At 37.3% G+C, this 27965-nt stretch overlaps 1 protein-coding gene across 1 annotated transcript; it reads right to left on the minus strand.

Annotated features, from left to right (window-relative positions):
- Positions 1-43: 43 nt before the first annotated feature.
- On the minus strand, positions 44-27781 carry myo7ba (myosin VIIBa). The gene is made up of 46 exons (XM_084128570.1): positions 27684-27781; positions 27444-27590; positions 26811-26995; positions 25226-25347; positions 24992-25134; positions 24760-24873; positions 23799-23952; positions 23650-23726; positions 23442-23561; positions 22596-22738; positions 21732-21942; positions 21413-21548; positions 21151-21314; positions 20767-20907; positions 20520-20678; positions 19496-19585; positions 19327-19421; positions 19164-19248; positions 18862-19080; positions 18570-18779; positions 17296-17505; positions 16986-17153; positions 16444-16740; positions 15557-15714; positions 15343-15469; positions 15083-15202; positions 14227-14400; positions 13896-14123; positions 11922-12089; positions 11713-11830; positions 11021-11147; positions 10718-10872; positions 10422-10603; positions 9198-9316; positions 8953-9107; positions 6503-6656; positions 4728-4883; positions 3917-4022; positions 2491-2604; positions 2180-2267; positions 1946-2055; positions 1243-1428; positions 1016-1132; positions 846-929; positions 556-675; positions 44-462 (listed from the first exon to the last, which is right to left on the minus strand). The coding sequence occupies exons 2-46, from the start codon at positions 27552-27554 to the stop codon at positions 373-375; spliced, it is 6510 nt and encodes a 2169-aa protein (XP_083984696.1). The 5' UTR covers positions 27555-27590; positions 27684-27781; the 3' UTR covers positions 44-372.
- Positions 27782-27965: the final 184 nt, after the last annotated feature.

A 27965-nucleotide genomic window follows, 5' to 3' on the forward strand; every position in this document is an offset into this window, starting at 1 on the left:
TTGGCCTCTGTGATGATGAGTAATAAACGTACAATGCTGCGAGTTACGCCTCATAGTCATTTATTTAACAATTTCACATGAAAACTTGAAATACATCAAAAACTAAGTATGATTCAAAGACCATGATTATTCATTTATATCATTAAATATTAGTGAACCAGTAAACAAACTGAAATTACACACATGTCTTCTTCACACATTCTGGCATTATATTAAGAAAAAATAGGCATATCCGTTGGCATCACACATTTTGCAAGATATAGCATATCACATTGAAAAATAAAATCAGACAAATGTTCAGTTTGATAAATTAATAACAGAGTATATATCATTGGCTACGTTTTCCATACGCTTTCCTTATGCTTGTTATCTTTAGTCAAAGTGCTGATTTCTTCTTTGTCCTTTCCTCTCATTAAGATGCATGTTGACGTAGGAAGTCAGCAGGTCGTCTATTTTATAGCCCTAAAGAACACAGAATTCTGTTATTTTGAGATCTGAAAAATGTTACTAGGCAGAACATTTCTTTGACTGAAGTAAACAACATCTGTCACTTACCAGGGAAGTTTCACACAGGATTTTGTTCCCTTTGACAAGGTTTCCTATAGTCATGTGGAAGTATGTGCTTCCACTGCACCAGTTTGCAATCTTGTTGTATGGATGCACTGCCAGAATGTCCTTGAACAGAAGAAGAATTCAATTAGTCCAACAAAATCAAAGCTGGAGACAGAGTTATGATAGATGATTCATATTTTAAGCAGACAATGCGACTTCACTTTGAAGCTTACAGTTTTACCACTCATCTGAGGTCTTACTTAAATACTTGTTTAAAAGCGTTTTGATGATACCTTTGTTTTGGGGTGAATGATAGTGACGCCCTGTTTACTGATGGCAATCCTCACAATGTCAGGGAAATTGGGCTCTGATGTTTGCTGTAATATCAAGCATCATATTATGCACAGTTTTTAAAAGCAATATTAGCAAAAAATGTATTGTGATACAGACTCAAATTGCTTACTTTCACATCAAAAAAGGCACAGCCAAATGTAGGCCATTTATAGACGATCTTTAAAAAGCCAACCATTGCCTGATCCACAGACGTGCCCGCTTGCTTATTGTACTCAGCAAAAATGTGCTGTTGAGGAATGTTTGTGTACAAGAAACACTTTAGAAACATAATATTACATATATGCTGCATTCATTCATAAACGTCAATGCTTAGAAGAGCAGTGTACTGGAACTGACCTTCTTCCATTCATCAGCAGACATGGCTTTAAGCTGGTCATTAGGCACCAGGTCTTTCAGCATCCTAGGAATCATGGGAAACTGAGTTTTATCATTGTCCACTTTCACCCTGAAGAGGAGAGCGCCGAGAGCCACCATTTCTTCTTTGGTACAACGATGATAACCTCTCAAGTATTTCGGCAACTCCTAAATAGTGTGAGAAAAAGGAGAAAATATAATATACACTGTTTTTTTCATGTTTTCAAAAGTCTCATATGCTCACCAAGACTGCATTTATTTAATCAAAAATACCATTTAAATAGTAATATTGTGAAATATTAATACAATATAATATTTCCACAGGCATTCCTCCAGTCTTGTGTCACATAATCCTTCAGAAATCATTCTAATATGCTAATTTGGTGCTCAAGAATAATTTATTATCATTATCAATGTTGAAAACAGTTGGAATGGAAACCATTACATTTTTTCACACTTGTTTAACAGCATTTATTTGAAAAACAAATCTTTTGTAACATTATAAATGTATTTACTGTTTCTTTCGATCAATTTAATGCATCCTTGCTGAATAAAAGTGTTTACAAAAATCTTATTGACCCCTAACTTTTGAATGTTATTGTACCTACGGTTACCAATATACAGTTCTTACAGGAGAGCTACATGGGAATCCATACATTATCAAGATGACACAGATTGCCAGTACCTGTGGGAAATGGAAGATCAGATCTGCCTCCACATCTCTCCCAGGGATAATGTTGAACCATAGTTTTCTCATAAAGAAAACGGTGTAAGGTACAGTCACTGGACCCCCTGCTGTTTAAAACAGTGCCAGCAATGTCAATAGTTTAGAATTCAGTGACTGACTTGTGAATAACTTGTTCTACTTAATCAATGATCTAGAAAAAACACATAATAGTTCCCACCTATTGAAACTCACCTTGATTCGCTCTCTTAGCTCTCTTGGACCAATCAGTAATCTGTCTCAGGCTGTCAAAGAAGTAGTCCGTTTCATTCAGACTCAGAACCTGACAGAAAGAGAATGGCAGAATAACATACAGAAAAAAGCATGTGTAAAAATTCTGCAATAAATTAATAAAGGAACATGGGATCATTGACCACCGTAAACAGAGGGGGACACGTGTCTTCCAATAATCAGATAGAGATTTAACAAAATGTGTTTTTAAGATTCTGAATACGAGGTTACAGCCATGGCTGTTAGTTATACATCACGGTAGCCTGGGTACAAACCTTATCAGGAGTCTTCACAAAGAGGCTGAAACCATCAGCTGAGGCCAACATGAGTTTTTTAGAAACGCTCTGGACCAGGTCTTTTATCTTGGTGTTGGTTGACACCTCAAAATTCTGTCCAGAAGGGCAAAAAAAAAAAAAAATTTCAGGGACACTGGATTGATTTAAGGAATAAGATGCATAACTTGCATTTGGCAATCATTGTAGATTTCATGTTTATTCAACTGCTATTTTTATTTTACCATTTTGAACTGTACAATAATTATTGTGGTGCAAACTAGGCTACTAACACAGAAACACACACACAAATAGACAGAGGGGTCTACTATTCATTGTGAGAGTCTTAGGCCAGATGACAGAATGGTCACTTGCCATTTTGAGCCAGTCCTGCATTGCCACTGAAAATGTAAACATTTTTAGCGCAATTTTCCAACGGACAAAATTGCGATTGTTAACTCATGATTTCTGTTCTGTCTATGCGCACCAATCTTGCACTTCTATCTCCTCCTCAACCAGACCACCTAGAGACTTCGGGTTTTCGGCATTATGTTAAGGAAGGTCTAATCTCGGGAACGCACACACACACAAAAAAAAAAAAAAAAAAAAAAAAAAAAGATTTACTATCTCTTAGTGTTGTGATCCCATGACGTCAGAAAATTGCGCTAAAACACTCACTGAGTTTTTATTACTTGTTTAATCTTGTATATCCACTTTTTATGACTTTTTATAAACTTAAACGTTGTTTTGCAACGTTTTGGTGATGTATTCCACATGATTGTCCCCAAAATAATCTTATCTATCTGGCTTACATCCATGAGGCTTTGTTGAAACTGCAAAAATGAATTGATAGTCCTGAAAGCATCAGTCAGAATGTGTTGCAAACAACAAACCAATCAGGAATGTTTTGCATTGTATGCCATTGCATAATTTCGTGCTTGTTGCAATATTTTTATAATTAAAAATAATAAAAAAAATAATACAAATTTTACTAAATAAGTGTAGCTAAATGATATATACAAATATATACAAATTATGTCTGTTCAGCATCTCTCTCTGTCCATTAACAACGAAGCTGTGAGTTTAATTACTTCAGAATAGCGATGTAACCCCCTCGTTGCTGAGAAGAAATATAATATAGCGATTCAGTAGCAAAATTATTTTATTACTAAAAGTCGCGGGGCAGCGTTGACAAGTTTCTGTGCTTCTGAATGTTTCTGTGTGTGCGCAGCGTGATCTCCACTCTATGTGTGCGAGTGACGTATGTGTGTGTGCTTCGATGAAAACAGTGCATTAATATCGAATTGTGCTTCAACTCACTTGGAACTACCTTTGCATTAAACGGTTTTATTACCTTCCAGCCAATCAGAATTGAGTATTCAGACAGACCACGATATAAATATATATATATGTTTATATGTTGTGTTACCTCTTGAGTGGCATTAGGGAACTGAATTTTGTGGAAGATCTGGGTGCTGTTCTGCTGAATTGCATCAACCTCTACCTGGTGAGGTGGAAGTTTTCTGGGCTCCATTCTAGCTCAGAAACAATGACAAATGTCGTCTTATACACAGTAAACATTTATATTATCACACCAAATCAACAATGCAGTTCTCATCATCTGTGACCCAGCTTGTGGACTCATTTCAACTATAGGGCTGCATCAGTGGACCAAATGTCTTTGAACAGTTGCAGTGGCAGATGAAGCCGCTGTAAATTCTGTACTATCCCATTACTTTCCTGGCATTTGCTCCAGTCTTCCAAACATGCTAATGAAAGGAGAGGTGTTGCTGTGCAACAGTGTGCCATTTTCAAACACCAATAATCATCAATTATCATATGTCAATTATCCATTTTGAACAAATAAGTCAGGCTTGTTTTCAAAATGCTAAACTGCCAGCATATGTTTTACAGTATAGCAGTCCAGTAATATAACACACATGCTGTTTGAGATGAGCTCCAATAGGTTATGGCTCCCAGGTAAGCCAGCCAAAGTTCAAAGAGTAAGAACAATACAAGCATTATGCTTATGAACAGTGACTTAAACATTAGCTTTTAGTGATTCTATAACTGAAGTCACATGATATGAAACTTAGGAATGTACAATCAGTTCATTTCAACTTTAAAGTCTGTTTATTCATTGAATTTCTTCTTGTTCTTCTACCCACAAAGCCATTTAATCTCATTTGTAAAGATAAAAGATTGGGTTGAAATGAAACGTGGTTAAGCATATGTCATACCTCCGAGCCCCTTGGAGTCTCTGGAGGCAGTCTGTGGCCAATTGCTCTCGTTTGCGTGTCTCAATGAAACGCTGGGCATGTTTTAGCAGAGAGTTACTGGGAGTGAAGAGACCACAGCACAGCCACAGCAGCTGCCAGCCCTGCTCCACACTGTACCTGATTCACAAACAACACTTGGACATGTTAATTCACCGTTATAATCTACCATTTATTTATTATAAATTAATATAATTATAATAATAGCATCTAAAATTCCATATTTACCTATAAATACATACATAGCATATAAATGGCAAATTACTATCTAATGTCTAGAAGTGCTTTAAAATCGGCATGAAACGAAAGTTGTGACTATCCCTATTTTGACATAATCCGAGTGAAACAGCTTCTCGAAAAATAAAAATATTGGGCGGGACTTGATTTTGTTGATCGAATTGATCAGATCCTTGCTATTGCTGTGATCTCATGTGAGTGACAGGTTGTCCCGCCCTCGCACCGGTAAATAAGTCATAAATGTAAGAGGGATGTCCGCTGCAAGAGGGATTTGAATTAATTTTGATTAAAGATTATGAGGGTACATGATGTGCATGGATAACTTCAATTGGATTTAAAATCAATACTGCAAAATTCCATAAAAAAGCAAGAAATGTCAATTTTGATTTCATAGTGATTTTAGATGTATTTAAATGAAAATGATGGAAACTATGAATCAGTTCAATGAACCTGATGCTTGTTGATTCTCATGCACAACAGACAGAGGAATTCAAATTAATTATTTGCTAATTCTAATTGCTAATAGAATTGTAATTCTAAGACTAATTCTATGCAGGACCATTTTGACTATTTAGGATTTATCTCTTACTTCCAAGGTATTATGGCAGCTAACAGGAAAGTTTACACAATTCTTTCCTGAAATGCACATTGCTTATTTAATTTCATAATGATGCACAACATTTTGGCACTTGAAACAGTGTAAATTATGATTGTTTGGTCCTGTGCTGGAAAGGAAATTGACTGGATCTCTTGGAACTTTAACTGCATCTGAATTAAATATACTGGCAATAGTTAAGCATAACCAGAAATGATGATTAGGTATGAAAAACAAAACAACATACAAAAAAACACTACTATAATTAAACCTAATTCTTGAATAATAAATTATCAAACTTAAAAAAAGAAGCTTATTAAAAAAAAATGGTTCGCTGAAGGATCTAAGTTAAAGTTTGCATACCGTAGTTTCCCCTCGCCGTTATAAAGGGCAAGTTGACTATGGTTCAACAAAAATCCCAAAAGGAAAACTGTACAGAACTATTGTGAAACTGTGTCACATTTTTGTACCAAGTTCAAAAGAGCTTATGACTTTTTTTTAAGGAATTAATATTTCAATACTTTGATTAAGCATGTATGCATTAAATGGATCAAAAGTAACAGTAAAGACTTCTGCAAAAGATTCTATTTCAAATAAATTCTGTTCTTTTGAACGTTCAATTCAGTTATTTTTGTATATCTGAAGTAATGGCTGCTGAAAATTCAGCTTTGCCGTCACAGGAATAAATAACATTGTTCAATATATTAAAACAGAAAACAGTTATTTTAAATTGCATATATATTTAGCAAGATTACTGTTTTTGATGTATTTTTGATTAAATAAATGCAGTGTTGGTGAGCACAAGAGAGTTCTTTTTTTTTTAAATCATACAAACCACAAACTTTTGAATGATAGTGTACAGGCATTCACAAGGAAAGAAATACAGTATCAACTTCTGTTTTTTTACCGGTTGTTATTGCTGGTCATTTGTTTCATGATCTGGCAGTAGATCTCGTCTCTGAGTTCCTCATTTCTTGTAGGTGGACCGAAGATCTGGTCTGTGAGTTCCAGAGGGCTCTGAATCTGTCTGGTAGGGTAGTCACCCATATACTTCAGAATAGGTGCAAACTATATCAGTCAAGGAATCAGCACACACTTAGGGTTGTATCCTTCCTGGATAACCAGGTCAGCTGGTAAGTCTTACTCATGGATCGGTGCTTATACGGTAACAATTTACTTGAAGGGGTGTGCATAAGACTGACATGACAGCTTCATAATCATGACATGACACATGGTTTTATGGATGGTTTTATGCATGTTAATGACAATTGTCATTAAGTGTCATTCACTCAATTATGTCATTTTTAATGCAAAGATGACATTGTTTGAGATGTCTTTGTTATGACAACTTGACATAAACCAATACATCATAACCTGTCATAAATATGTCATAAACATGACATAGCAGATTAATCATCAAACTTAAGAAACTACTTAGCTTTACTGGTTAACATTACATTATACACTCACCTAAAGGATTATTAGGAACACCTGTTCAATTTCTCATTAATGCAATTATCTAATCAACCAATCACATGGCAGTTGCTTCAATGCATTTAGGGGTGTGGTCCTGGTCAAGACAATCTCCTGAACTCCAAACTGAATGTCAGAATGGAAAAGAAAGGTGATTTAAGCAATTTTGAGCGTGGCATGGTTGTTGGTGCCAGACGGGCCGGTCTGAGTATTTCACAATCTGCTCAGTTACTGGGATTTTCACGCACAACCATTTCTAGGGTTTACAAAGAATGGTGTGAAAAGGGAAAAACATCCAGTATGCGGCAGTCCTGTGGGCGAAAATGCCTTGTTGATGCTAGAGGTCAGAGGAGAATGGGCCGACTGATTCAAGCTGATAGAAGAGCAACTTTGACTGAAATAACCACTCGTTACAACCGAGGTATGCAGCAAAGCATTTGTGAAGCCACAACACGCACAACCTTGAGGCGGATGGGCTACAACAGCAGAAGACCCCACCGGGTACCACTCATCTCCACTACAAATAGGAAAAAGAGGCTACAATTTGCACGAGCTCACCAAAATTGGACAGTTGAAGACTGGAAAAATGTTGCCTGGTCTGATGAGTCTCGATTTATGTTGAGACATTCAGATGGTAGAGTCAGAATTTGGCGTAAACAGAATGAGAACATGGATCCATCATGCCTTGTTACCACTGTGCAGGCTGGTGGTGGTGGTGTAATGGTGTGGGGTATGTTTTCTTGGCACACTTTAGGCCCCTTAGTGCCAATTGGGCATCGTTTAAATGCCACGGCCTACCTGAGCATTGTTTCTGACCATGTCCATCCCTTTATGACCACCATGTACCCATCCTCTGATGGCTACTTCCAGCAGGATAATGCACCATGTCACAAAGCTCGAATCATTTCAAATTGGTTTCTTGAACATGACAATGAGTTCACTGTACTAAAATGGCCCCCACAGTCACCAGATCTCAACCCAATAGAGCATCTTTGGGATGTGGTGGAACAGGAGCTTCGTGCCCTGGATGTGCATCCCACAAATCTCCATCAACTGCAAGATGCTATCCTATCAATATGGGCCAACATTTCTAAAGAATGCTTTCAGCACCTTGTTGAATCAATGTCACGTAGAATTAAGGCAGTTCTGAAGGCGAAAGGGGGTCAAACACAGTATTAGTATGGTGTTCCTAATAATCCTTTAGGTGAGTGTATTTCTGACCACTTTTTTTTCCAGTGGTACAAATTGAATTTGTCATTAAAATGTTATTAAGTATTAATACTGTCAAATTATTTTATAACTAATACTGGAATACTGGGGAAAAAAAGTGGTCAGAAATATATTCATGACACAGTTATAATGGCCTCATGAAAGCCAATGTCTAAACATGACAGTTTAATGTAATGTTAACCCATAAAGCTAAGTAGTTTCTTAAGTTTGATAATAAATCTGCTATGTCATGTTTATGACACATTTATGACAGGTTATGATGTATTGGTTTCTGTCAAGTTGTCATGACAAAGACACTGACAGGTTATGATGTATTTGTTTATGTCAAGTTGTCATAACAAAGACATCTCAAACAATGTCATCTTTGCATTAAAAATGACATAATTGAGTGAATGACACTTAATGACAATTGCCATTAACATGCATAAAACCTCCTTCATATTAATGACATGTGTCATGTCATGATTATGAAGGTGTCATGTCAGTCTTATGCACACCCCTTCAAGTAAAGTGTTACCGTTTAGGGTACTCTACATCAAAATACAATAGTTGTCATATCTTTTGGATATGTATTAGGTAAATAGTAATGTGCCAACTACTACTGTGGCAATAATCAAGGTTCATAATAACCAAAATATGTGTGGAAAAGGATATCAGTAAAGGCCTGGCAGGCCTGTGGGCTTAAATCTGGATTGCCCACTAGTCTCTTCAGCAGGGGCTGTCTGATGGGTTCTCTGGAGTTTGCCCACAGCCTCTCAGGTGGCGCATTCTTAGCGATCACTTGTCTATTCACATCCTTGATAGGCTGCCTGCGAAAATGACAGAAACAACACTGTGTTTGCTTCTGAAACACTTCAGAATGTAATGTAATATTGTGGTCAAAGAGTTGCTGCAAGTACCTGAAATATTCAACGGAGAACTCTTTGAGAGTTGAAGGAGCCACTCTTTCAGTGATGGTTCCTTTTGAAGTGTTGTCTATGATGGTCTTTCTCTGATCTGGGGACAAGCTGATCAGGCTCTAAAAAAAAGTCAGAATGCAAGGAGCTTTTAGAAATATTTGATTAGATATTATAAATAATATTAGAAATATAAACCAACATGATCAAGACATATTCCATGACCCAGACCTTCACAGATCTAAAGTACTTTTCAACTCAGTAGGAAAGCATGAAAAAAATATAGCCGCGAGCACCAATTTTCGGGGTTCAATCGCTTTCAAGGCCTTTAAGCACATGCGTAAAAAGATGTTATGTTTTATTTAGCAAGCCTGTTACCATCTCAATCATGGAAATTACCATTTACAGCCAATACAGGAAGTTTACCGTAGGAAATATATGAATTTAAAGTTTTTTAACAGTTAACAGTAATTCATTGGCCGATGGCGGACATGTTTTTTTAGATATGTCAATGTACGCATATACAAACATGTCAGCTCGGACAAAGACATGGCATGCCAATTTTCAAGTCAATCGGACTAGCGGTGAAGTAGTTATAGCCGTTTACATGTTTTGTTTCCTGTTATAGCGCCACCAAGTGGGCAGTCACCGCATCCTTTTAAAAGCGACCACAGAATGAGCTCTCACATAGGTGCGCTGAGTATGGTGAAAATATCTCATTCCGTTCACGAGTTATAGCCATTTTTAGTAAAAGTGGCTCCTCCCACTTTGAACATTTTGGCGCGCCCCTGGGACCGTGAACCGTAATTTCTATTTTTTTTTAAATAACTATTGACAATCAGACTCCAGAGAATCTTGCTGCACTGGTTCAGTTCCGATCGGGCCAAAAACCTAGGACTAGTTCGCAAAAGTTTTTAAAAAATAGTCCAAAAATTTGAGCCAAGGATTCTAACGATATAAGACACTTGAGCCTGACAGTTTAGGAGTTATGAGCCATTCCATACTTTTGACCGCTGTAGCGGCCCCAAGGCCGATCGGGGCGGGCCTTGGTGACGTTGTAGTCGGTGTGAGTACGACCAGCCCTCAAAGTTTCAAGTCTCTAAGACTTACGGTTTGGTCTGCCCGATCACTTTTAGGGGAGAATGCTGCTCCTTGGAAAATGTAACAATTACAATAGGGTTTCAGCGCTATGCGCTTGAACCCCTAAATATATATTCAAGCTCTTACCAATAGTTCATTGGTTGGCTTCGTAAGAGTTGGAAGAATCAAGACAGCATCCGCAGGGACTGCACCGATTTCTCCCGTCCGCTCATTCTTACCCTTCAACCAGCCACGGGCAGCAGAGAACTCATCATCCTGAATGAGGTAGATGAGCTCTGCCTTTTTAAAGCTGAGAAATGTTCGATCATCTTGAAAAAAAAGCCAAAGGATTTTTCATTAGACAACAACAAAGTCAAACGACAGATCATGATTAAAAAAAAAACTATTTACTGAAATGTATGCAACTTATTGTCTCTTCTGACCTTGTCTATTAACCTCCTGTAGGGTCACAGCAAATTGTGAACGTTGTATGAGGCCTGCCAGAAACATGGCTACCAGATCAGAGATGTCGACGGCCTGAATTGAATTCAGAGTGAAGTCTCCTTTCATAGTCAGCAAACACACACACTTCCTTTCTCTGGAGGCGATGAGGCAGGTGGAATTCATGGAAGGAATTACAAAGGAAAGCATCACTCATATTTATTTAATTCAAAAATATTATATTTTAAAATTGTAAATGACAACATTATACAAGCCCATCAATCATTAACTGGTGTCCAGCCCACCTAATAGCATTGACCCCAGTGAGCTCTGGGTAGGTCAGCACCAGAAGATTCTTTTCTCGCTCATCTAGACATGTTATTCCCGTTGAATTTATGGCAAGGATGAACTTGTTCTTTGGTAGAGGAGGACCTGAACATTGAAATGACACGGATCTAATCTCATTTATCAAATTATACAAAAGCTATTCTTGTGCATTAGTTGTGGAAATGGTCTAATTTGCAATGTACACTACCGTTCAAAAGTTTGAGGTTGCAAGGCTGCATAGGATTTTTTATCAAAAATACAGCAAAAACAGTAATATTATGAAATATTACCACAATTTAAAATTACATTTTTACTTGAAAATATTGTAAAATATAATGTATTCCTGTGATGTCAAAGCTGAATTTTCAGCATCATTACTCCAGTCTTCAGTGTCACATAATCATTCAGAAATTATTCTATTGATGATTTGATGCTCAAGAAACATTTCTTTTTACATCATGATCAATGTTGAAAACAGTTGTGCTGCTTAATATTTTTGTGGAAACTGTTATACATGTATAATGCAACCCTAACCCACCCGGTTTGATGAGAAAGTTCAAAAGAACAGTATTTAAGAACTGATTAATTTACTTGAAAAAAAAAAATCTTACTGACCCCAAACTTTTGAAAGCTAGTTTATGTAATACTGATCTTAGCATGCAATACATACCAGATAACTTGGCAACTTCAAAAAACTTGGAAAAGTACATGGGCCACTTTTGACGAGCATAGTCAACCACCTCTGCTTTCACTTTATCAGACTTGGTCCGAGAGTTTATGAATGGGCCCTAGTAGAAAGAGACAAATGCTTGTGACATACTAGTGGAAAGTGTCTTTTTATTATTATTTTAACATAAGCAGCATAAGAAACATCTCTACTTGCGCATGTGCTGTGTTGACCATCTGGATCCACTTGTCTTCTGACTTGGCCTCCAGTATTTTGGAGTAAATGCACTCCCTAACTACAGTCTTAGTGTTCTCCATACTGACGTCTGATCCAAACTGCACATAGAAGTGCTTTGCTGCAAGTGCAACATAGTCTTCCTCCTGATAGAAAGGTGAAATACCATGGAATGAATAACACAACATGGTCACCTCATGGGGGCCACCATGTTGAGATCATATCATCAGCAAAAAACTATTCATTGTATTCCAATAACCCGCTTTGTCAGTCACTTTCAAAAAGTTTAAAAGACACTTGATATTTAGTAATATTATCACTGACACTTGATTGAGCTGGATAATGATAAGAGCCGTAGGGCTGCTTAATAGTAGAATCAAATTTGTCTCAAAATGTTATGAACTGCAATATTATTGAACTAAAGTGAACCACACTGAACTGACTTGAGATGAAAAATTACACAATTATCTTCTGAATAGCTTAGTCGAACTGAGTTCGCTTCATAACCAATGAGCTTTGCAACATTCACACTGTTATTGAACTAAACTGAATCAACATTGAACTAAATTGAGCTGAATAATGACACTATGGTATTTTTAGAGCTGTATTACAGCTGAAATTGTTTTCATTTCATAACTGAAGAACTTTGCAACATTAATACTGTTTATTACTGTAAAGCTGATTTTAAATAATCTGTACTGTATAAAGTTCTATAGAAATAAATGTGACTTGATTTGACTTGCTCCCACTGGAATAAGTAATCATGGCTGACAGCGAATAAAACAATTCAACAATTGCATTGATTACGGAAAAACAATTGCATTTGCTTGATGCTCCATCCACACCACTAAGTGTCAGTAAATCAGCTAAGACGGCTAAGACAGCTGCCATTTTAGTCAGCACAACATAATAAAATCACGAAATGTATCTTTACAAATTGTGAGATAATTGCCAAAAAATTAGTAAATTAGTAAAAAGTATTTTTTTTTAAATTAAAGCTGCAGTCCGTAGTTTTTCCACTTTGTCGCCATCTCTGTTCGTAATCTGCAATTGCAGTTATTCGTGGAATTATCAACTTTACGTGAGATGAATCCAATGTTTTGAGGAGAATGTGCAGCTGTCAGTCACTGTGCGTTGTGGATACTGTCATTCTGAATCACAGATTCTACTTTTTGGAAGTATGACCAACATAAGAATTTTCACCGGAAAATGTCATCTGAACAAGTAAGTAACATCCACTAGTTCTGACCAACTAAGGGAAAAAAGCTTTGCAGTAAATTGCGCTGATTATATCTAACGATCGCTTATCATATCACGTCAAACGTGCAAATTATACTTTGTTCTCAAATTGTTAATGTTAACAACATCAGCATTGCATGACTACATTTAATGCCCTTTCGATATTTATCCTTGTTTTCGCATTGGCCGGTTGCAGTCTCTTTTTTCTGTAGCCACTCTGAAGTCCAAAGTCTTTTGCATTTTACAATGAGTGAATCTCCAGTTGTCACTTGTGATTGTCGTTTGAACCTTTCTGGATCTGCCATCAAATTGATAAGTTTAATTATATCAAATGCTGTGAGAAAAAGCTATAAATCTCCACCTCCAACATCCTCACACGCAATATATCCTACTAGCCGAGACTTCTTCTTTATGTGTACAGATGTGACGTAATGACGCAAAGACATGCTCAAATTTCCCGTGGAAATCCACCAGCACCACTGGAATTAAAAACATTATTACAAGCTTACAGTTTTGAATCGAGCTAAGGCAAGCAGATAGTTTTGAACACTGGCTGGTTATGTACTTGCTCAAACATTTATTTTGGATCATTTTTAACCCAAAAAAGTTACGGACTGCAGCTTTAATTAAAAATAAAGTCCAACATCAATTTGGTATTTAATGAACTAAACCACTAATATCATAACTAATACAATAAATGATCTCAAGCGCACCTTTTCACACTGGTACTCTCCATACTTCATGCCTCTGATGACCTGTCTGTAGACAAGGTCTGTGCTAACGTTATCCTGGCTGCAGTCATGCCAAGGTGTGAAGATCTCTTTACGGAAGTAGAGACGCCAGGGGGCGTGTTGCTCCTGCCCACCCTTCCTCTTCACTTCCTGCTCACACTGAGAGATGGCATCCATCACATGCTCACGACTACTACCTAGAGACCACACCTAGAAAGAGAGAGTACCAAACCATGTCTTAAATTATAATCATACTGGGTAACCATGAACAAAATCTGACTTAAACTCTTAATTCAGTCTGAGGGCTTCATACCTTGTCATATAAAGCCATATATAGTGAGAAGCCAAATGTGTCCTGAAGTTTGACCTTCTGTGAGAGCATTTGGCAGACCTCTTTAGATGTGGATGCAGAATCTACAGGCATACTGATAGTTCTGCCATCCATCAAAGTCACTGAGATGGCCATGGGTTTCTTGGACTTGGTGGCCTGTGATTGAACAGAGAGGGCTTGAATAGTAGTGTCAAAACTATAGTAGATATATATTACATTTTGCATGACTTTCTGGACCACAGGAGAATAAAGACCTAAGAGGTTTTCACACATACATCACCGAAAGCCATTATTTTTGATGAGCCGCCCATCGTCATGATGATATTCAGAAAAGTGTAACTATCTAAATAAGCAATGACTATGAGTATCATTGAAGACATTGAAGCACACATGATCCGTCTCCTGTGAGATACCAGGGTTTTCAAGCATTTTGATGCTAAGGACCTCAAATTATTATAAACTTCCTAAAATTTTCATCTATAAAATCCCATATCCCATATTTTCCCTAAATTAAATATATGGCTGTTATATTGTCACTGTGCTAAAGCAAATATTGTCTGGAAAATATTTACTTGTTATTAAGACTATTTTTTCTGCCATTTTACAAAACTATATGCAGATTATTTTTCCCTTACACTAGGGCTGTCAATACAGCACAATCATCACAATTATTTTATGATTTCTGACCAGTCTTTGGAAAGCAGAATGAAAGTCCTAAAAATAAATTTTGTCTCTCAGTTTTTGTTTTTTGCACCCCGGGTTGAAAATGCCTGCTGTAGTCGAATATTGTGTAGTCCAAAAATCACTTTTTGTGTGAACAAGGCATAAGTGTCTTCACCTGGAGCTCCAGCCAGCTGGGAGGCTCTCCACGCACTCCGTTGGCAACAGTACGCCTCAGTCGCTCAGCGCAGTAAGGTGCGTATCCCACAGGACCAAAACGAAGAAAACTTTGCAGGTACTGTGAGGACGAGAACAGATGAGACAAGTTCAACACAACTGAATACATTTAGAACTACTTATTTTAAATATATTACCCCATGAAGCAAGAGTGACATGATGCATCAAAGAGATTATTAAGGAAGAATATTCTTCATTCACCTTAATGAAGTGCTCAGTAGGAGGGAAGATGCCCAAACAGATGGACAAGAGGATCCAGCCACGGAAGAAGCTACCACGGTTTGAGTTCTCCTGGAGCTGCTTACAGATCTGGCAGTAGATTTCATCCCTAACAATGAGAGATGCTAAGGACTTAGAAGCAGAAACATTTGACCACTAAGCAATAGATTACTTATGGTATTGAATAATTAACAACCTGAGGTCACGTCTGACAATGGCATATCCAACAATGATGTGCAACTTTTCAAGAGATGTCATTGGCCGGTCCAGGGTGAGTCCGTCTCCGTTGATTTCATCTTCTTCACTAATAGTTTGCACAGTGGGTTGTTTGACAACTTCAGACCCATCTTCTGCCTTAAAATGAAGAGTTAGTGAGTTAAGACTATAAATTCAAAGTGTCACATTTATCTTTAGTTGAATAAAAGAATGGTTTGTGCAGGAATACATAAGTTTTAAATATTTGAATTAATGACTAATTAATTCAACGATAGTGTCTACGATAAAGAAAAGAAAAAAATTATTTTGAAAATCTAATTTAAAAAACGTGCTAAGTTCTTAAAAATGTACTCTTTGTATTCATGTTGGTTTCATATGGTTTTGGAAAAACTTTTAGACCATTTATATATATATATATATATAGAATATATTATACAATCACTCTAAAAATGTCATGTGGTGTTACTATCAAGTAACATTTTCCTTAACTCTAAATAAATGTGTGATAATTATTTTCTAAAACCTTTTAATAATCACAATTTTCAAGGTAAAAGCATTTCTTACAATAATCAAGAATTATAAATTCATTACTTGTTATGTACGTGGGGGAGGGATGTCACACCACATGACATTTTACAACCTGAACTAACCTTGTCTTGTCATAAACAGGTCAAGTTATCTGATACTTTACAAGACCTAATGACATTAACAAAAAGTCTAAATTAATTAAATAATTAATAAATCTTTATATATATATATATATATATATATATATATATATATTTGTTGTCCTATCTATTTAATCAATTAAAATAATAGATGAGTGCCACATCATTGACCAATTTATGCAACATTTATGTGTCTTACCTCTTCTGCTATAACAGATGGTTTTCTAGTGGGTCTTCTGTTTGGTGACAGCACCTCAGGAGTTGTCGAGATCTTTCTGTTTCGGGACATTATATCAGTGAAAGTTGAGGCCTTTCTGTTTTTAGGACCCTGCTCTGGCATGGTAGATAGTTTACGGCCTGGAACACCCTCGTCTTGAACAGATTTTCTGTTCCGGGACAGTATGTCTGTGAAAGTTGAAGATTTTCTGTTGCGGGAAGCCTCTTCTGGACCTGTAGTGACATTCCTGTTCTGAGCGTTTCTTGTATTTCTCATTCTCTGAAAATAAAGAGAAATGAACACTTTCATAACATCCTTTGCATATTTAAACAAAAGACTGCTGATTGTTTTTCTTACATTGAGAAAAAGGAAATATGTTGACAGGTGTCCAGGATCCTTGAGTATTCTTATTATTGAATAGGGTTTAAACTGGTCTCTGTCTAAGCTGTTGTTAGCTGTGCAGCCAGCTGGTCAGACTTGCTGTTTTTCTCAGCAGTGAAATATGTAATGCAATGTTTCCTCACCTGGTCCAGGCCCACCATATGGCTGAGGCGTCTATCCTGTCTGGACGCCACATCCTGCTGCACGGAGCGATCAGCAAAGGCTGGTCCACCTCTCGAGACCCCCTGAGCCTTTGGCTCGGGAAGATCACCCATAAATCTCAAGATCATCCACCAAACTGTTAGTGAAGCCTGTGGAGAAGAAGAGAAGGTCAGTAGTAAGCTTTCATTTTTTTATTGTGATTCGTCAACGTAACAAAAACTGTGCCATGTTGCGGATAAATGACACAACATAAACCAACCAAAAGCTGGTCAAAGTCAAAGGTGACTTTACCAGGACGTCATTCTCGTCCTCATGGTAGAGCAGTGGCTGACGTATTCTCTGCCGAATATGTGTGGGTGTGGCGGCACCCTGGAAGGACATGGAAGCAAACTTGGAGAAGGAGTACTCATCCAAATCATCGTAGTCTTCCTCTGGAATCTCCATCATTGGAGCATCATCCAGATCCAACTCTTCAAGCACAGCCCGCTTTCCCTCCAAGTCCTAAACACACACACACATGTTGGTATCATTATGAGGGCATTACATAGGCATAATGGTTTTTGAAAGCTAATGAAATTGTATAGCCCCTAACACTAAACCTACCCCTTAAACTTCCTTTTTTTACATTTTTACATTTTTTATAAAAAATTATTTAGTATGTTTATTTAGTGTTTTGAATTATAAGGACATCAGCATGTCCTCATAATGTAGGGGGCATGGCCTGAAAACTGAATACACACTACAATATAGGGACTTTGGGTCCTGATGATGTAGGTCAAACTAGTACACACACACACACACACACACACATATTTGATACATCAGACTTTTATGGCTAATTATGATATAGGGGAATATAGAGCTCATACTCAAAAAAAAAAAAAGGCCCAAACTGAGCAAAAATTTGGAATTTGATGCAGATGTTGTCCAGATGTTGAATTTGTACTCAGAGATGTCCAGAAAGTAAGATGAAACACTGATAGTTTGCCATGTAAATTAATGAGATCCTTATAACAGTATAGCAGACTACTTACAATGTATAAAAATAAAAATTTTCGCTCTCTCTCCAAATAATATGTCTTAAGATGATATTTAAATGTTCAGATTTATAATCAAAACTCTGTAGTTTTCAATGTGGGTGGCAAAACATATAATGTAATGCGATACAATGATGATCGAGAGATGTACAAATAAACATTCCTCAAAAGCCTGATATATCATATTCGATACTAACCTTTTATAATTTATTTTCTCTAAACAATGATGTAATAATAATCAAATAAACCTAAGTTGCTTCAGTTCAGTAAGAGTACAACTTCAAATATTACTAACAATATAAAAGTTATTCTTATTTTTACTTTATATTTTTAGAATTATAGTAAAAAGTATTTTACTTGCTAAAAAAGTAGTCAAACTATCAATCAGATGACAGAAGGCATTTAGAAGAATTACAACAGGTATTTCAGCAAAGCATTGATCATGTTGATAATTTAGAGGCCTTATAAAAGTTACAGTAGGCTTTACAGTGTTAACATCATGCTTCTTTGAGTAGTTTGATCTCTCACCTCAAAGCCCGCAGGCGCCTGACCCTCCTGTCCGCCAACCATGCTAGGCAAGAAGCCAAAGATATCATCCACCATTTCCTGGTCAGTGATGGATTCAAACTGTTCAGCTGCCTCTCTTTCTCTTTTCTGCTGCAGAACTTCTTCAAGCCTCCTCTGTCTTTCTAGAGCAGCAAGTTCTTCTGCCCTACGTTCCTGAAGTGAGAGGAAAGCCTGCAAACAACAGGGAAAGAGGTAGATGATGACATGTAGCTTGAGATGTTAAGCAAACTGTGATCTAAACATAGTTTCTTACATCTCTCTTCTTCTTCTTGACAGCTTTTCTGGCTAGAGTTCCTCTGGTGTAAGCCTGCAGGAGGATCACCGCCTCTCTCTTTCGTTTCCACTCCTTCCTCGCCAGATATCCACGAGTCTGAGTCTGAAGCAGAAGAGTTGCCTGTCGCTTCTGTTTATACTGCCAGGCCATCTGACGAGAGCGCACTTGAGCCCGCAGACGGGCAAAACCCAACTGGACCTACAGAAAGACAAGTGAAACTCTACAAACATGTACAAGCAATGACTATCATCTTGTCAATCGGCCGTTAAAGGACAACTCACCACTCTGTAAACTTTTCTGACTTTGTGTCCACGCCAGGTTTTCTGTATGGTCAAAGCTGCTCCTCTCTTTCTCAGGAACGCTTTCCTACAAGAAAGTAAAATGGCGAGTGGTAAACCAGCGTAAATTCTTTACAGACATAGGAGATTATCCTCAGTCTTTTACCTGTGTTTGTAACCTCTCAGGACTTTCTGAATAAGAAGTGCCTTGTCATTCAGAGCCTTATCTCGTGCCAGTTCCAAAACAGTATCATGGAAATCCTGATGCAAAATAAGCAGCGTGTTAGAATTGATCAACTTTAGAAATGCTATACTTGTAAAATTCACCTCAGTACCTTCAGAAACACTTTAGTCTTGCCGATCTTCCAGTCATCTTCAGTCAGAACGTTCTCACAGATGCTTTCAGAGCATTTCTTGGCAGTCTCCTTTAATATTACAGTTAATATGATTTAGTTAACATTAATATTCAAGGTGCTATAATGCAAAAAAACTTTTATGCATCTAAAATTCCCATCGAAAAATTCTTGAATAAAGATCTATTTACTTGAGAAGCAACACAGCAATTTATTTTGGCTTATTATTTTAAGAATATTTATTTAATACAAAAGTATTTTGTCTTATGGCAACATACATTGGCACACTTTTAAACATGCTCCAAGAGATTTTAGCCATTTTGCTAACCTCTGCTACAAAATCCTGCCATCCAAAAAACTGTCAGCAATCTGATGTCAGTAAATGCCAGCATGTAAAAGGCATTCTCTGATTGGCTAAACAAGTATGGGCCATGCCCAATATTTATTTATTTTATTTATTTATTTAACTGAAATTAAAGGTATAGTTCACCCAAAAATGAAAATTCTGTTATTAATTACTCTTACAGGTTTGGAACGAAATTAGGGTGAGTAACTGATGACAGAATTTTCATTTTTGGGTGAACTAACCTTTTAAGGCAAAAATACTTGTTTTGAAAAACCACACATAAAATACCCTTAATACTGGAAGGAGATCACAGAAATGAGCCATGAACTCTGCAAACAACAACAACAAAATAGACTGGCCACCCTTTTTAGCCAATCAGAGAGCGCTTTTTGCCTCTCTGCCCTTTATATACTAGTGTTTTGCTGACATCAGGTTGGCTGACATGTCTCTGTGGGGGCAGGGTTTGGTGGATGAATGGTGGCCACTCATGTGGCCGGTCTAATTCAGTGGCAAACTATGTTAAAGTTAGCAAAATGGCTAAAATCGCTTACAAAACCTTCAAAAACTGTACCAATGTATGTTACAGAAACAACTGCAACACTGAATCATGTCATACAACACAAAATCAACATAATCTTCATAGTTTAAAGAATCTCTCACTGTTTTGGGGTCACAAACACTGGACCTTAGCAGCACACGGTAGCGCTCCAGAAACTCATCAAATGTGTGGCGGATGGGAAAGCCGGCCTTCCTGATGCGGATAGTCTCCATCATCCCAGAGTAACGAAGTTGACGGATACACAGTTCCCTGTCAAAGAGCTGAAAAAATAATGGAAATGTGGGTCATTGAGAGAAAAGTCAGTTCATGTACATTGAGGGAGGATGGAGAAATGGATGAACCACCTACCATAGGCCTCTTGAAGTCATTGGGTTTAATACAGCGAATGAAGAACGGCTGGCACTCAGCTAGAGTCTTCATTAAAGAGTCTAGCGACTGCCGAAATTGACCAGTTAATGTAGGCACTCGCTTCTTTGAGTCTGCTGTTTGCTAAAGATGTTGCAAACAAGAGGGAAGGCACATGAAAATCATTTTATCACCTTTTATCATTGTAGAAGAGTGGAAGCTGTTAAGGAGGTCCAGCTCTCTCTCACCCATGACTTTGAAGTAATATGCTCAACGATTACATATAGGTGTGGTGTTGTTCTGTCACAAACTTTTGTCTATATACTGTTCCTGACAGTGTACAGCGGATGTGTATACCCTAATAGCCTTTAGCTGGTGTTAACTTACCCGCAGTGAGTTTTTTGGGGTGACGATAGTGTGGTTGGTGGTAGTTTTCGCCTCTGTGGTGCTGAGCTCACTGTGGAATATCTGTTTTAGGAGCTTATTGGATGATGTTTGCATCAACTGGATGACATCACTACTCAGAGCATCTCTGTTCTTCTCAAGGAAACCTATATTCACAGTAAATTTCATAAAACATTTTCCATTTTTAAAGCCAAAGACACTAATGGGAAAGTACTTTGTGAGGAAGTTTGATAGCCTGTATTACCTTTGGAGTCATAGTAGACAACTCCAGCAAAATGGCGGATTCCAAACTGTGTGTCGTGATTATTTTTTGGGGACATGTAGATATTACCCTTCCCATGAACTTGATTCATCTTGTTGAGCATGGTAGCATCAGTGCCCTGGAAAAAATGTAAACTGTACATAACTGTACATATAACTGTAATATAACTACTCCACTACAGATTGTGATTACAGATATGGTTTTGAGATAACAATACATACACATCGATCACACATAGCATGATAAAAAAATAATCAAAGGATATCCTATGTTGTAAATAAAAGCAAAAATATTTTATAACCTTAGGGAAGTGACTTTCTTCATCAATAAGAGCGAGAATGTTGAGAGGCTTTATGGCGAGCACATCAAGCGTGTACTGGTTGTCGTTAAATTCAATGTTCTTCCAGACTATGTCTTCACGAGCATATTCCTGTTGTTCAAGCTTGAAGATGTGTTTCACAAAGAACTGCTGAAGCTGCTCGTTGGCATAATTGATGCAGAGCTGTTCAAAGCTGTAGGAATCACAGACAGAATTAAGATACTTTACATTAAAATGAAAAAATTAGTTATCATTTACTCACCCTCATGTTGTTCCAAACCCTGTAAGACTTCCTTTCTTTTTTCAATGGAACACAAAAGAGGAATTTCTGAAGAATATCCTGGTCGCTCTTTTCCATATAGTGAAAATGAATATAAAAGCATTACAAAAGTGGACTCATGTGCTACATTATTTACTGAAACTTGCCTTTCGATAGAGCCCTAAAATCAATTATGGTGGCTCTGGTTGAGCATCAATAGCATTAAACGTCATTGCTTCAATTGTCACTGACATTTCAAAACTAATGTGACACAATGAGGTCAAATTTATTAGGAGTTCTCAGTAAACGACAATTTATATTTCAGTCTATTCATCACACAACTATCATATGGCTTCAGAAGACTTGGCCTACAGCACACAAGTTGTGTGGACTGCTTTTAAAAAAACTATTTTTTGATAGATTTATGTGTTTTGGTCTCCATTCATTTTAATTAAAAGGGAAAGAGCAGACAGGAAATTCTTTAAAAAAAAATCTTTTGTGTTCCAGAGAAGACAGAAAGTCATACGGTTTTGTAATAACATGAGAGACCTCAAGTATTTACATTACAACATATTTATATTACAAACCTGTTGCTTTTGAAGTTTTCAAAACCGAAAATGTCCAACAAACCAATAGAAAGTCGGAGATGTTTGGGGTCATCAGGAGGTGGTTTGAAAATGGCACTGTTGATTTTCGACACAATCCACACAAACAATCTTCCATAGATGGCCTGCACACAGATAGAAGATGACAGCTCTATATTGGAGTATATAAGATCCGACAAGCCCAAATTGGCTAAACACTAAGCTTATAATCGTCTTAACCACAAATTACTGGTCAGGAAATTAGCTAAATTTAAGCAAATGCACTACTTGAATAGCCATTGCTGTCTCAGAAAAACAGAATTAAGATTTTGGCAGAATATGGGAAGTTCTGTGTGATGAGTCACAATGAAATATGAGTTGCATGGTGAAGCTCCAGAGCAATGTCTTCAAAAATCTGCTGAGAAATATAATAATAAATGCATCTCTACCACAGTGAAGCATGGAGGAAGAGGTGTCATTGTGTGGGGAGCCTTTTTAGCTGCTGGTTTTGGTGAGCTACTTCACAGTGAAAAGTCATTTAATGCTTTGGAGTACAGGAGAATATTGCAGAACAGTTATAAAGACAATGTTCCTGCCCAAATTGCAAAGACAACCAAGAAGTGGTCCAGATGTGAACCCTATAGTGAACATTAAATGAAAATGAACTGGGAGACATTTTTCAATCATGAACTGTTTGAAGCCATTAACAGTATTTGTGCAATTCTGGCTAATTTCCTGGCCAGTAATTTGTGAATAAAATGACTCATTAAAACACCACTAAATATTTTGCCATTTTTGGCTTGGCCCATTTTTTTTTTTTTTTTTCAGTACATTCAGTACATGCACAACCTTTACAAAGGCGTCTCTGCCATCCATTGCTTGTGTTAAAGTCAGAGGTTTAGTCACACTCTCCCTGTTGGTCATCAAAGAGCGTCGTGTCAAGCTCACATCCAGGGCATCTGGGGCCACCTGCAAAAAAAACAAAAAAAAAACATATCTATGAGCTTGAGTGTGCTACTCAAAGACGAGACTGGTTTCAAAATTGGTCTCCAATTACCTCTAATAACTGTGCAGCCATTTTGAAATGTGCAGAGGAAAGAATATCGCAGCCCTCCATGTTGTTCATAATGGTGTCTTGAAAATTGAAAATGCAAATAAATATCAAATGAGCATTTCCTCTTACATTGGCTCTTAATAACTCCTTACCTTCAAAGTCTACATTCCCCAAGTGTAGGATGGCAGCCAGAAGCTTGTTAATTTCCCATGAGTCATTCTCGGTGAACGTCAGGATCTTCATTGCTGAACGGAAGCTTGCGAACTCTTTAATATCATCCCGTCCTTCACATGTAGTGCACTGACCCTAATCCAACATAATCATGTTTAATGTAATGATACTTAAAGGGATAGTTCATCCAAAAATGAAAATTAATTCATTCTCATGTCGTTCCAAACCTGTATGACTTTATTTCTTCTGAGGAACTCAAAAGAGCATTGAGGGTCCAAACCATAGATATCATATATAAACGCTAGATGTCTTATGGCGCAGTCACTTCCGGCATCACCGTTCGGCCATCTTACCACAGTGAAGCTGTGCATTAGGTGAGTGATCAGCATGCACACAATCCTCATATCTCGCTGAAATATTGACGGATTTACAAACGGTTTGGTTTCTTACAAACGTTATTAACGTGGCTATAATTCCGAATGCTTGAACATGTATGTTATAATTATTCATATGTATGCAGTGTATGTATGTAGTGTCATAACTACATCTCTGACGTTTATAACAAACCAAACCGTTTGAAAATCGATAGAAAATTGAGCAAGTTATGGTTATTTAAAAGTATATGCACCACTAAACGAGTGAGCGAGTCCACTGTGGCAAGATGGCCGCCGTGTGCGTACGTCGATCTCCATTGGCCAGCAGCGCGCACGAGACATCTAGCCTTTATATATGATATCTATGGTCCAAACTACATTAATTTTCATTAAAAAAAAATCATCTATTGTGTTCTACAGAAGAAATTCTGATGACAGAATCTTCATTTTGGGGTGAACTTTAATGTCACATCATTCTTCTCGCTCCAGAATGACTTTGACAAAATATATGTAAATACATATGAAAAGAGAGAAGAATTCAAGATATAGACTTTATTATGAGCAATACCATGGTGAGATAGTTGTATTCCGAAGCGTTTCCCAAAGACAGGATCTTCTTTTGGTCAGGAGGCATTCCCATGAGAATGCAGTAAAAAATGTGGTAGTTTCTCTCTTGTGGGGCCTGTGCCAAAAATACACTATTATTTATTGGGCAAACAAACAATTCTACATTTCATCTGCTTTATCTTGCCCTGAAATATTTCAACAGATTACACAATCTAATAATCAGGGTGGTTTACCTGTCGACAAACACGTGATTTCTCGAGTAGGTACTGTTCAATGCGGGCGCCCTCAATTGCTCCACTTTTAGTGAAGTGGATGTCAACGTATTTTCCAAAGCGACTGGAGTTGTCATTGCGGATGGTCTTTGCATTACCAAAGGCTACAAAATAAGAATTGATGTTAATACTGAAATGCTTACCCGAGGAACTATAAAATTGAGTGATGCAGGAGCATCCTATAAGTAACTTTACCTTCTAAGATAGGGTTTGCTTCTAGAATCTGCTGCTCAATCCAGGAGCGCTGCCCACTCACTGCCGCAAGAAACTGCAGCATGAGTTTGGTACTCTCTGTTTTTCCAGCACCAGACTCCCCACTGACAAACACACCACATACAGATGCTCTCAGAACACATCAAACAACAGAATGCAAGACAGCTGTTGGAGTCAGTCCGACTTTTTGTCAACATACAGGCCCAGTTTGTTCTGGGTGTTTGCACAGCTGGCACATAAAACCTGCCATTTACAGTATTATATTGCAATGAATTTTAATAGCTTACTCTATAATGAATTCTGTGTCATTATTTACTCGTTCTTATTTAGATTCAAACCTTTCAAAAGGTACACTTTTTAAGAATATCCAGGACAGTTTTTTCAATATAATGAAATTATTGGGGACTGGGGCAGTCAAGCTCAAAAATGCAATATAAAGCACCTTATAGTGTCATAAAATTGGATCAAATGTAAAGAGAGAGAAACTTAGGTCATTATTCACTGATAATTCTCACCTCTATAGATGCTTTTAAATGGACTACAAAAGAATATAGCACACAAGTAATATGAACAACTTTTACGGAGAGTCTATTTACATCAAGAGCAATTAGCACACCTTGTTGGCAGAGGATATTTACACTAAAGGCCCAGGTATAGTTAATTTTCAGCATTCCGCTTCGTTGCACGGTTGAGTGCGCAAGCCTATCAAAGTATATTACTTTGGCTGTAAGTGCGGAAAATATGGTGGACTTGCGGACAGTACGTGCAGACATCCACGGACCCTTCTGATGACCATCGCAGAATCTGGATGGCTGAAGTATACTTTGGGCTTAACTCCACCCAGCATTATCTGATTATCTGAGCCAGACAAAACGCCTGGTAACTTGACCCAAGTTCAAATCTGCATTGTTTTTTTCAAACTCATTCTTTTCCCATTGTATATCAGTTCAGAGAGACGTTTATTTTAAATAAAAGTTAGGAAAATACTCAAAAAAGTGTAAATAAAGTGCCAAATGAGTTTTTAATAGTGGGGATAAATTGTTTAACAGATAGGGTTAGGGGTAAGCGAAGGGGACGACTTTAGGGGTAGGGACCAGTAATGTCCTAATAAAAGCAGCCACCATTTATGATTTTAATAAATATAATAATATACGCTGAATATGTTGTTATTATTGCATTCTGTTTTAGAATACACTACAATACACTGAGGTGCAATTAGTATATGCCTCTTTTTAAGTATAAATAGCACTAAGTATAAATAGCATCTAACAAGTGTTTACATTAAGTGCAAATAAAATACTACTATCTATCACTATTTGCACTTAGTGGCACCACTTTTATGATAATTATAATAGTGCTTTTTTTCTGTCATTTTTAGAGACACTATCTTCATATGGAAAAGAGTAGCCAGAATATCCTTAAAAAAACATTTGTACCACAGATGAAAGAAGATCAGATGGGTTTGTAACAACATTCGTAAATAGAGACAGATTTTTCTGTGAAACCATATAGTTTTAAACTGTACTACAAAATGTCAGTTTCACCCAAGTATGAATGCCTGAATGACCTAATGATGCAGCACTGGTCTTTGCGGTTCCGGCGCATGTTGAAGAAGCAGCTGTCTGCGATGGCGAAGACGTGCGGGGGGAGATCACCCAAACGCCGGTCTGCGTACTGCTCCACCTGCTCCGGAGTGTAGATTGGCAGCAGCTGGTAAGGGTTCACTGCCACCAGAATCGACCCTGTGTATGTCTGTCAAATCAAACAAACAAACAAAAAAATTATGTTTTAAAAAAAAAAAGATTATAAAAGGTCCATGTGATGAAAGTCTATGAAAGTTTTTGCAGTTGGATGAATAATACACATGATGTAACTGCTTAGTGCTATGAACTGTAAAGTTGGTAGGTCAGATTTACTATATAATGGGTATGTCAATGTTGTATAACAATATGATCCGCTCATCAAAACTGGAACTATGGAAACAATCTTGTTATTAAACAGGAAGGGCAAAGAGCAGCTGGTGAATGAACTGAACTTGGTGAATTAAGTAAACAATTCAATCTCTATTCTGGCTATTTTGGGTTGATGGATCTTGAAATTGAAAGCAATTTAATAAATATATTTATGTTAACAATTTATTAATAATAATAAAAAAAACATTTAATACATGATTTATCTGATGTGGTGTTTAAGAACTCACATAGATGGATCCTTCTTTGTAGCGCACTAGAAGGTTCCGTAACAGTCCAGCCTCATTTAGGTCACCCAGCCGTATCATATCATCCACACCTTTCACCGATGTGGGATGCATGGGCTTCAGAGAGTTATCCTTCTTAATCTTGTGCTCCTGGAAATCATGCCAAAGAAGACATCAGCTACACTTCTAGAGAGTCAAGAGCAGCTGTTCACCATCAGCGGAAAGACTGGCTGCAGATCTTACCTTTCCCTCATCGTCGATGAGCTGAAGTTGCCCAGTGTCAGAGAGTCTGACTTCAGCTCCGATTTGCACCCCATCACTGCAGTCCACCCACACATAATCTCCCTAAAGCGGTTGATCAACATTTTCAAAATTAAACATTAATTAAACATTAAGAAAATATGTTAAATTAAGTTAAATTAACTGAAGATAATTCACATGGTAATACATTTAAAGCACCTTGGAGTAGCATGTATATATATATGCATATTATGCTACTCCAAGGTGCTATATATAAATACAATA

Source organism: Abramis brama (genome assembly GCF_963993115.1).
Source record: "Abramis brama genome assembly, chromosome: 11".
NCBI classification, from domain to species: Eukaryota; Metazoa; Chordata; class Actinopteri; order Cypriniformes; family Leuciscidae; genus Abramis; species Abramis brama.